The sequence below is a fragment of the Macrosteles quadrilineatus genome, unplaced genomic scaffold (genome assembly GCF_028750875.1).
Source record: "Macrosteles quadrilineatus isolate MER2022 unplaced genomic scaffold, UCM_ALF_1.0 Scaffold_1__1_contigs__length_201487025, whole genome shotgun sequence".
NCBI classification, from domain to species: domain Eukaryota; kingdom Metazoa; phylum Arthropoda; class Insecta; order Hemiptera; family Cicadellidae; genus Macrosteles; species Macrosteles quadrilineatus.
Window position 1 is genome coordinate 151,918,016 of NW_026542594.1, and position 12,563 is coordinate 151,930,578.

The 12,563-nt window shown below is 33.8% G+C and overlaps 1 protein-coding gene across 1 annotated transcript in view; it reads right to left on the bottom strand.

The window, feature by feature from the left end:
• Positions 1–413: 413 nt before the first annotated feature.
• The window catches only part of LOC128983015 (uncharacterized), a 56,623-nt gene continuing 44,473 nt past the window's right edge, over positions 414–12,563 (bottom strand). Inside the window, exons 3-8 of the mRNA XM_054402137.1 lie at positions 9,701–9,853; positions 9,486–9,584; positions 9,142–9,266; positions 7,543–7,722; positions 6,437–6,524; positions 414–978 (exon numbers count right to left, since the gene is read on the bottom strand). Coding sequence (XP_054258112.1) covers positions 6,438–6,524; positions 7,543–7,722; positions 9,142–9,266; positions 9,486–9,584; positions 9,701–9,853 — 644 coding nt within the window. The 3' untranslated portion in view covers positions 414–978; position 6,437. The remainder of the gene's footprint in view (positions 979–6,436; positions 6,525–7,542; positions 7,723–9,141; positions 9,267–9,485; positions 9,585–9,700; positions 9,854–12,563) is intronic.

Sequence of the window (12,563 nt, forward strand, 5' to 3'; positions counted from 1 at the left end):
TCGATGATGAAACAAATCGTTCGAGGACGCCGTAAAATAGTTTTGTAATCAGACTTAGCAGGGATTTGAGAGCCAAAATCCGTTGGATCCGATGTTGTTTTGTTAGGTTTAAAACAGCAGTTTGTTTAGTCCATGTGAAACTAACTGGAAATGTTTATCCTGTTATGCTAATCTTCTTTCGTAACGGGATATGGATTTAATTTAAACCCTCTAGAGTCTATAGATCCACGTCCATTAGCCAGATACCCAGCTCTGCCGTTGTGTTTAAACTGCTTTGTTTACAGCCAACACACTCTTATCTTTATCCAAATAAAAGCTAAGGATTACGAAAAAATAGTCTACTCAATGATAGGCCTACAGTTTTGACACCAACCTTCACTCGAGATTTATCGGAATACGGAAACAACACAATATTGGTTTCAAAATAGTTTATTTTCAACAAGTTTAAGTACGCTATTAACATCATAGTTCGACAACAATACCTTCATTAATCGTTATCATTATCTAATTAAATTAAACCTGATTGTGATCAAACAATCTAGATATGTTTAGTAAAATAATCACAGTCGAGTTACAATTGACCATTGTAAAGTTACAATTGTAAACAAACTCATAACAGCAGCTACAGTTTTGGTAGCCAGCAGGTACATTATTGTTCATCTTTCCTTGATATGTATTGTGCATTTCATACCTTTCATTATCAAACTGTTAGGCTAGACAGTGAAATATATTGATTTAACAACGGTCTCAAAGTATATTCATATTATTTTACCACTTCACAGTTAGTAAACACGTGAGGAACCCTAGGACTATCATGTTTTGTAAATGAGAGAAGTAGTAAGTCTTTACAACTGTAACACTCTTTGTTAGGTTGTTAGCGTTGTAGTGTAGCAACATCCAACCACCTGATGATGTAGGTATGTGGTAAGAAACAGTCACCGCCTTGGAAGTCCCCGTTTATCGTGTTGTAGCTGTCGTCTGGAAATATGGTTAGGAAATTTAATTTGAACATCTTGTCAATTTTATGAATGGTATTATTATGAAAATATGTATATAAACTTATTTTGAAAGAGCTTTTTTTATAGGGAAAACTTTTTATAGGCATGGGTTTCAATATTTCATATATTGATAATCATAATCTATTTCTATCTATATATCTATATCTATCTATCTATCTATCTATCTATATATTAATAGGCAAGCATGTTTCTTTAAAACCTTTTTTCTCAGCTCGTGTGCATCGTAGGGAAAATCTACGCATACCGTTGGAAAGCTATTTTCCTGTAGGTGTGCAGAATCCCTTTATAAATTTAAATAGGCTCAAAGATAAGCACAAAAAATAAGTTTAAAAGTTGTAAAAAAATAACATGGATCTTATGCGTTGCTATGCTGGTTACGAAATAACAACGAAATATAAACAGAAAATCAAAACAAATGGAGGAAACTCCAATCACATGTTTTATTTACAGTGTGGGGTGAAAATAGTTAAGTGAGTACATTACATATTTTTGGTCGAGTTTCGACCACTGGACGACCTCTCGTCTATATATTAATAGGCAAGCATGTTTCTTTAAAACCTTTTTTCTCAGCTCGTGTGCATCGAAGGTAAAATCTACGCATACCGTTAGAAAGCTATTTTCCTCTAGGTGTGCAGAATCCCTTTATAAATTTAAATAGGCTCAAAGATAAGCACGAAAAATGAGTTTAAAAATTTGAAAAAATTAACATGGATCTTATGCGTTGCCATGGTGACGAAATAACAACGAAATATAAACAGAAAATCAAAACAAATGGAAGAAACTCCAATCACATGTTTTATTTACAGTGTGGGGTGAAAATAGATAAGTGAGTACAGTACATTAGATATTTTTGGTCGAGTTTCGACCACTGGACGACCTCTCGTACTTATTTAATACGCAAGCAGGTTTTTTTGTGACAATTATTCCTCCGAAACTACTGAACCAATTGAGATGTTTTTGGTGTCATTGGAAAGAGCGTAACGTGAAGTTGTGCAGGAAACTTTCTTTTTAAGGAAATAATTAGAGAGTGAGGCCCTGGAGCCCTTTAAAGTTTTGTATTTATCCATAAGATTAACATGGGAAACAAAATTTGTTATGAAACTCCAGCTGTTGTCAGAAATTAAAAGTGAAATATTTATTGATGGTATCCATGGTAACAAAGAACAAATCCACAAAATTTAAAAATGTAAACAAGCAGAACTGTCAAATTAATTTTGATTTCACAATTCCACACAGCTGGTTCAAACATATTAAATACTGCATGATTATTAGAACAGGAACGGTAGGGATCATAAACATTAATAAAATATGTCACTCGCCTAAATCATTTTTGTCTATGCCCGAATGTAAACATTTAACATTGATTAAATGGAACTGTCAAACTATATGTTAATGTCATTAGTATGGAATTCTTTCAGTTACATCATTTGTTGATCGAGTTTGTTTCAATATTTTTGAACTGCTGTAATAATATTTTACAGGAAATAATTGTTAGATAAATTCATGGATATAAGTAATAATTCTGATTCTTTAATCTTTGCTGTTATTAAAATTGTGTATCCGCAGCAAACCTAAGTGAATTTCCATTTACCTGGCTTAATTTATACAAAGATATTCCCTGAAAATGGAAATTGTTTTCCTATTTAAATAACATTAAGTTAATTTTTATATGAGTGCTTAGGTTTGCTGCAACCACAACAAACACACAACACACACAGGAAAACACATTCAGGAAACACATACAGGAAAGGTAGGTGTGTTTTTGTTGAAATGTTGATAGCTAAGTATGAATTTATTGGTTTGCAAATCCTGTAATACTTAACAATTGCTCGAATCCGAGCAACATGTACACTAGTACTTATTTAATACGCAAGCAGGATTTTTGTGACAATTACTCCTCCGAAACTGCTGAACCGATTGACAAGTTTTTGGTGTCATTGGAAAGAGCGTAACGTGAAGTTGTGCAGGAAACTTTCTTTTTAGGTAAATAATTAGAGAGTGAGGCCCTAGGGCCCTTTAAAGTTTCGTATTCCTCCATAAGATTAACATGGGAAACAAACATTGTTTTGAAACTCCAGCTGTTGTCAGAAATTAAATATTAAATAATTTGTTTCCATGGAAGCATGAAAAAATTCACAATGTTTACATTTGCTTTGACATTTTATTGTAAACAACTAGAACTGTCAAATTTCTATTTCACAAATTCCGACAGCTGATCCAAAAAAAAGTATTTTCCTTCCACCATGTAAAACAACTATGTGGTAGGTTTGTTTAATCTTAAACTTTATGATAGATTATTATTTTATTATAAATCTATTTCAATGATTATGAAACAGATTTTTCCCGTTGCGAAGCAAAAATTAATAGTGAGAAGAAGAACATATGTAAAACAGTCAATGTGTAAATTATCTATAATGTATTAAAAATGTGTTTAGTTTTGGATGTTGGTTTGTGTTGAATGGTTATTAGTTATTGCAATTTTAAGGATTTGGCATATGAGTAAGCCTATGATAAATAACACCATTTCAGAGTTCTGCCAGTTTTTGCCTAACTCTATCCTGTAGAGTTTAAAGTAGCCTACACCTTATTGTCTAAATATTGGCTAAACAAAGTTGTTTAACCGTTATCAACTAAACTAAATGTTATAAATGTTATAATGTTATATTATAATAATAATATATTATAATGTTGTTATTATGTTATAATGTTATAAATGTTATAAACTAAACTAGTGTTATGTTAAGTAGTTGTTGTAAGTACCGTACCTAAGTAGGTACGGTACTTCATAAAAGCTGACAGCCTTTTTACGTTGACTTAATGTAAGCTTACCTTTTCCCGTACATGGGCAGATTGATTGTTAAAAATTAACCCTTTAAACTTGAATAGGACTGTCATGTAAATAGTGAGTATTTCCTTTAGTTAATAATCTTATAGTTGACTCTTTTAAAATCATCAGAAATTATGACTGTTATTAGTTTTTAAACAAGTTATTTGTTTATAAATAACCCCTGTACTTCTTTGCAATTGCTCGAATTCGAGCAACATTTACACTAGTACTTATTTAATACGCAAGCAGGTTTTTTGTTACAATTACTCCTCCAAAACTACTGAACCGATTTACATGTTTTTGGTGTCATTGGAAAGAGCATAACATGAAGTTGTGCAGGAAACTTTCTTTTTAGGGAAACAATTAGAGAGTGAGGCCCTGGGGCCCTTTAAAGTTTCGTATTTCTCCATAAGGATAACATGGGAGGTATTTTTTATTTACAGAAACATATGTTTGTTACTTTAAAATAGTCAAAGTCTACTACATAATAATTGTTGTGTATTATGACTGTTAATGTATACTACATTTCAATCAAGGATTGAGTGCCTTAAAGTTTACTCATAATGGATCTTACTACTTTATTTTAATGCTGGCAATAGTAAAATTTAGTTGAGTTACCATGATTTAGAAAACTTTACTATAATAATATATGTATTTAAAATCACAAATCTTTGACATTATTAATTCATTTGAAACGAAACAGCTGATCGACAAATCAAACAAATAATTTACTTCATGTGAATAATGTTGTTACACAAACATGGTTTTTTTTACCAATAACTTGATTCTTTTTGACTTTTTTGTGTTTGCTTTTTTTGTCTTTTTGCTTTTTTGTGTATTTTGTGTTTGCAGTTGTTAGAACACCAAGCCAAGTAACTTTTTATGTAATTTTCTGTATAAACTAACAGTATTAATGAATTACTACATGAACTTGACAAGTTAGGTAATTAATTGTCAGTATGCCAAGGGGAAGAAGACTGGGTCCTTGAAAACAGACGAATGCGGAGACACCCATCTAGGGAACTAATATATTAATATATTAGGGGGGGGGGGTTGTTAATATATTAATTGTGTTGTCAGAAATTAAATATTAATAGTTGGTCTCCATGGAAGCAGGAGAAAATTCACAATGTTTACATTTGCTTTGACATTTAAATTTTTTTTTTACATAGTTTTATTTACAATCTGTTTTGCATTAAACAATAAGTAAGTATTTTGGCATTTTTAACAATAAAATAAAAATTGGAATACACGAGTTAGCAGCTAAACAGTTGACATTTAAATGACTGAAAAAAACAGAACTCTCAAATGCCTATTTCACAATTTCAGACAGCTGATCCAAAAAAATAAAACAACTATGTGGTAGGTTTATTTAATCTTAAACTTTATGATGGATTATTTATTATAAATCTATTTCAATGATTATGAAACATATTTTTCCCGTTGCGAAGCAAACAATAATAGTGAGAAGAACATATGAATTGTAAACAGTCAATGTGTAAATTATCCATGTTGTATTAAAAATGTGTATAGTTTTGGATGTTGGTTTGTGTTTCATGATATAAGTTATTAGTTATTGAATTTTTATTTTAAGGATTTGACATATGAGTAGGCCTATGATGAATAACACCATTTCAGAGTTCTGCCAGTTTTTGCCTAACTCTGTCCTGTAGAGTTTAAAGTAGCCTACACCTTATTGTCTACAAATTTACTAAATAACGTAGGTACGTTACTTTATAAAAGCTGACCGCCTTTTTTCGTTGACTTAAATTGTAAGCTTACCTTTTCCCATCCATGGGCAGTTTGATTGTAAAAAATTAACCCTTTAAACTAGAATAGCACTGTTATGTAAATTGTGAGTATTTCCATTAGTTAATAATCTTTTAATTGACTCTTTTAAAATCATCGGAAATTATGACTGTAATTAGTTTTAAACAAGTTATTTGTTTATAATAACTCCTGTACTACTTTGCAATCGCTCGATTTCGAGCAACATGAACACTAGTTAATAAATAAATACTAATAATAATTTGTATAATTATTATTGTTCAAACACTTAAATATTAAATGACATTATGAGAGTTTCTAGTCCATAACGTTTCGACTACAAACAGTCAGTGGGCAAAAACTGTGTTTCTCATCCACTTTGGATGCATATTTTAACACTAACACTGATGTTGAGACGGTATGATTTTTCACTCCATAAATAAAAAATCCCCATTTTCCACTTCATAATTCCCATTTTTTCGCTCCATAAATTCAAATACAAAAAATAAAAATTTAGCATGAATTTTAGCTTGGAGACTACTTTAAATATCACTTACAGAATAATTAAAAAAATACTTTTTAGGCGTTATATGTTTGAAAAAAGGCCCACATTGCTAATATTTTGTACGTAAATATATTATGAACTTGGATAGCCAAAGAACGATAGGCTACTCTCCGCTAAAGTTGCACAATTTTAAAAAGCGATGAGATACCCGATCTTAATAATTTTCTTTTAGAAAGCTTTTCATATAAAAATATTATAGAGCTTAGTCTCCTCCTAGATTGATAGTGTAAGAAACTAATTACTACGTAGTAATATTACCTCAGTCAACGAGTGTCACTCCGTACACAGTCACACATGCAGTCATTCGCTCCGCTCGCAGTCTTTGAGCGAAGTCGATCAGCTTCATCTGGGACACGGATACAAATAAATGAACACATTTATTAGATATCAAATAACGCAACACAGCATGTTTATGACTACAACAATCAAAAGTTAAAAGTAGTTATTGATAACCAAGGTTTTCACACAGCTATTACGTATCGTTGAAAAGATTACAACTATATTGCTTTGTAAAAAGGTAAAAAGAAATGCCAATTTACATGGATTCCTGTTCAAGCTTAAGAGTTTACATAAGTCTAATAAAACATACAATATCTACGAGAATGATAATAATATTGGCGTTTACCATATTATCTGGTAGTATTTCATTTTGGTCAGAGGTGCAAAAAACCTTCTCTCAAAATAATTAGAAACTTTTTGCGAGATGTATTTTTATGCGCAATATATTCCAAACACCCAGCAAAAAATCTTACAGTCTCAACATCAGTTAGTGTTAAAATATGCATCTAAAGTGGAGGAGAAACAGTTTTTTTGCCCACTGACTGTTTTGTAGCTGAAACTTTTCCGCCACTCTGCGGAAAGTTGTGTAAAACAAAGTAAACCTTCAGCGTTAACACACGACAAATCTCTTTGATTTATATCTTTGTAGTTGTACGTGTTTTGTAGTGTCTAAACGTATGAGTATCGTCAAACATCCGATTATTGACAGCTATAATCTAATTGGTTAACCTTTTAGAGCTGGTATGAAATATACTTAACAATTTCGTTGATACCATTTAGACCACTAATCTTTATAAGGCCCTGACTAGTTACAATCTCTCAATTCAAACAATACTAAATGGGGTAAAAATATTCATACCTAGTGGGGGCCAACCGAACATAGAATACACACAAATACAGCAAAGGACACGGACATTTCCAGATTATGCTACAGTACAATAATAGCAGAACAGCGTGAATGATCGAGTTAATGAGCTGTGAGATGAGATAAATAACCTATATTCATTCATTTTACATAATGACGATGGTTTGTCGTTACAGAAAGGGGAAATATATTAATTACATCATCAGTGACATTTTCTCACCTGATGTTCTATTGTATCCACACTTGTACATTCCACGAGTACAACATACAAGAACATGTTGAGGCTATCAGGAGCCTCGCGATGGTAGAAGCTGATGCGACTCAGTCCTAGCTCGTCTGGTAGGTTCATGTAGATGTTCCTAGCCCCCGTCCACTCCTTCCACGAGTCAACCATCACATTCTACACAACACCATAGATAAAGTGAACAGTTCACGAGTACTACATACAAGAACTTGTTGAGGCTATCAGGAGCCTCGCGATGGTAGAAGCTGATGCGACTCAGTCCTAGCTCGTCTGGTAGGTTCATGTAGATGTTCCTAGCCCCCGTCCACTCCTTCCACGAGTCAACCATCACATTCTACACAACATCATAGATAAAGTGAACAGTTCACGAGTACTACATACAAGAACTTGTTGAGGCTATCAGGAGCCTCGCGATGGTAGAAGCTGATGCGACTCAGTCCTAGCTCGTCTGGTAGGTTCATGTTAATGTTCCTAGCCCCCGTCCACTCCTTCCACGAGTCAACCATCACATTCTACACAACATCATAGATATAGTGAACAGTTAACGAGTACACATACAAGAACATGTTGAGGCTATCAGGAGCCTCGCGATGGTAGAAGCTGATGCGACTCAGTCCTAGCTCGTCTGGTAGGTTCATGTAGATGTTCCTAGCCCCCGTCCACTCCTTCCACGAGTCCACCATCACATTCTACACAACATCATAGATAAAGTGAACAGTTCACGAGTACTACATACAAGAACTTGTTGAGGCTATCAGGAGCCTCGCGATGGTAGAAGCTGATGCGACTCAGTCCTAGCTCGTCTGGTAGGTTCATGTTGATGTTCCTAGCCCCCGTCCACTCCTTCCACGAGTCAACCATCACATTCTACACAACATCATAGATAAAGTGAACAGTTCACGAGTACTACATACAAGAACTTGTTGAGGCTATCAGGAGCCTCGCGATGGTAGAAGCTGATGCGACTCAGTCCTAGCTCGTCTGGTAGGTTCATGTTGATGTTCCTAGCCCCCGTCCACTCCTTCCACGAGTCAACCATCACATTCTACACAACATCATAGATATAGTGAACAGTTAACGAGTACACATACAAGAACATGTTGAGGCTATCAGGAGCCTCGCGATGGTAGAAGCTGATGCGACTCAGTCCTAGCTCGTCTGGTAGGTTCATGTAGATGTTCCTAGCCCCCGTCCACTCCTTCCACGAGTCAACCATCACATTCTACACAACATCATAGATATAGTGAACAGTTAACGAGTACACATACAAGAACATGTTGAGGCTATCAGGAGCCTCGCGATGGTAGAAGCTGATGCGACTCAGTCCTAGCTCGTCTGGTAGGTTCATGTAGATGTTCCTAGCCCCCGTCCACTCCTTCCACGAGTCAACCATCACATTCTACACAACATCATAGATATAGAGAACAGTTCACGAGTACAACATACAAGAACATGTTGAGGCTATAGTCCCATCTCTTGAACTTGCAAAGAAATCCAAACGAAAGCAAAGTATGGCAAAGTATGACATGTGAATTTGAATGATAATAAGTAAAATACTAACAATCAGTCACCTACCTGGCTAAAGTTTTTATCCAGGCTTTTAAATCCCATAACGATATACGCGGTACTTTCCACGGAACTTCTGTGCCCGTTCAGGATAACCCCTTCAGGTCTGATGCTTCTGACTTCTCTGTACACACCTTTAAAACAACAAAGATAAATATTGAGAAAATTACAGTTTCAATCTATATATCTTGATTTCACATATAGTTTTTAAATTTAATTTTGAATAAATTAGATTATTACCTATACAAATAAGGACAAAGTTGACACCACGCATTTATTGTGTTTATTTTAAATACAAATCCAAACACTCACACGCATTCAATGCCTTTAATATTTAATATGTATTAACTCACCTTGGTAAAGTAAAAATTCATTTCCGAGTGTATCCTCGCCAGAAAGCCTCTTCTTGAGTGCATTTCGGTCTTCCGTAAAATGTATCACGGGATAAAGGGCTGAAAAATATAATTTTTCGAATAGATTAAAATATTTTTGACATATTTAACATAGTAATTTAACTGATTCTTTAAAAAAGACAAATTTAACTAAAATGCATTGCTTGTTTGCTTACCTCCTTTTTCTTTAGCGTGGAGAAAGATGCCCGTGTTGAAATGAGCTGTGAGTGTGTCTCTGAGGTAGGAGCCACTGTTGTTGATGACTGATGAGGTAGGGGAGAGAAACGACAGTAGAGCGAGAGGTCCTAGAGGAGGTTCACTGTCTTGACCTGTACAACATATACAGATATGATAACAGTGACACAGAGTATCACATGTAGTCTACAGCAAATGTAGAACCATGCATTCTGTAAACCATACATGGACGTGATTATAATTTTGATAATCATCATTCTTCTTTGAACTGAAATACAATAATTATTCTCCCCTAGATGTTAGATAATGATAGATACAAATAAACAAGTTCATACAAAAAACTGCAAGATGTCTCTAGTAACATAAATAAAACGATATAAACGGGAGGGATACAGCAAGTTGTATACCAACTGTTTATTCAATTAGGACCGAGTCATAACCTCACAACGATTAAACAACAATTTTTACACGTTTTTATGATTTATATGATATGCTTTTTCTCATCGATTGTAAAATAACATGTTTCTGTCTCAATGAATTTAATCATTGCTTCCCACAAAAAAAGTAAATAACAAAAGTAACATACGGTTAGTAACGAAAGAATAATGTGGCTGGTACAACATAAATGATAATATAAAAAGTTTTACAAGTAGCCTTTTTTATTCGGAATTATATGAACATCAATAGGAAGGAGGTTGTTAGTATAACATTAACGTGAATTTGAATAACGCTATTTGAAAAGTCAGTTCACTACCTTTAATCAACAATAGAATTTCAAACAATGTAAGAACCCATAGAAAACAGCCAATTCAGCGACGATTGACCACAATAGACTCAATGTCTTAACATAAACTTCAACTACTTCAGACTAGGTTTCGGTTGATCCGTAGACCTACATTCTCCACTGGTGTGATCATGCGATGGGTTAGACCTTGTCACAGTCACCGTGTGTGAGTGAGACATTAGAGGGAGTGGTCAAAGTAACAAACAGCTGATTTGCATATCATAACTAGAGAAGCTCCATAGCGTGACGTAATGAGTGAGACCGGACAATCACATGCTGAACTGAACTACGTATACACTGAGCCAGGGGGGAATTGGAATTGTCGAAACGAATATCTCTTCAAATCAGTATGTACATTGTAATCATACGAATAAATACACAAGGACAAAAGTAGAGAGTAATAGAATATGCCTAACATAGATTCTTTTATGGAATTTGTTTTGTTTTGTCTTATGGAACATCTTTGCAACTTCAGTTTCATAATTGTCATGCATAATTTTAAAATTCTTAGTTGATCCCCTTTCGAATTCCTTCTTGATAGATCACTTGAATTTGATTTAAACTTCATCCAACAGTATAACGGGCCAATTTACTTTAGTGTGTAAGTGTGTGTCCGTTAGCACGATAATTTAAACATCCGTTTATAGAAACGAGTTTTAGAACCAGATCGATCGGACAATGGGAACAGTAATGTATTGGGGATGCTTCATGAGGTAAAAATTGGGTTTAGCCATGTTTAGTGTTAAAAATATAACATTTTACATGTACAATTTTATGCAATTTATTTCTCAACTATTCTGTAGATTAAAAAAAAAACAACAACTATTTAGTACATTGAAACGTTGTTGTGCGCTTAACTGTCACCATATTATTAAGTAAACTGTTTATTTTGATCAAACTAAGCAGATTTGCAAAATTGTATACTGAACTAATAATGTTTTATTAAAAACTCAACTTACTCACTTTCGTTTATTAGGTACTCTTTAAACCTAATGCAATTTAAAAAGAGTGAAAATCAAATTAGGCAAATGGAAGTTCGCTTAGTTTGCAGGTTTGCTGTGGCAGGGGTGTTTAGAATGCATTACCGATAAAGGTGGCAACACATAAAGGCCGTAATGGTTTTGTGTTTACGTCTTGTAGTGCTCATCAATAAAACACACTGTCCGTATTTTTAATACAAGAGAAACATTATTATCAGTTCTTTAATTCACGTAATGACATTCAGATATTTAATTACTGATTTACCAGTGTTGAATAGTCCACCATTGTCTATTGAGAAACTAAAACGTACAGTAAGTTAATGGGTTTAAACAATTTGTTAATGGTATTTTACTTCTAAACTAACAGCCTTCAAGATATAACATATAGTCAAGCATGCTAAAACGAGAAATGAAAGAAACTGATAGATATGCTCAACCAAACAAAGTAGTAAAACACCTAATTACCATAAAAGTTACAATTGTAAAATTTTTTCTTAGAACTAATACATTCCATGCCCCGCCCTACACTCCAGTATATTTCTTCATAACAATTCCGCCACTCGAAAGTTATAATAGGTGAAAAATAGGATGACAGGAATACTCGTGGTAGTAAATGGACAAATACCAATTATACGCCTTACTGAACACAACTTGTAATTAGCTAATTTAATTTAACTTACATGTCGAGTATTTAAAGTATTCAAGTGATACTTTGCTCAAATTAATCATGTAAAAGAGGCACAAACCATATAAAAAAGAACGCACTTTTGGCGTTCAGTAAATATTGTCCGATTCAGTTAAGTAACATTCTACAATCATCGACACACCTTGATTTATGTTGTAGACATTATATTTAATTTTCCTCTCAATTTCGGGGTCAAGAGGTGGCAAGGTGGGTGCCGCTGCCATGTTAATTGAAAACTTGTTTGGAACCGTGGGAAAAAATCCGTCATTCAGCTCTACCATTTTAACTAAAATGAAACAATATATACCAATCATGATGATGATCAGTTCTATTATTTCCGAACAATATAGTGATATAATATAGTATTATAGTGGCACTGTGGAAACGGCAATGTA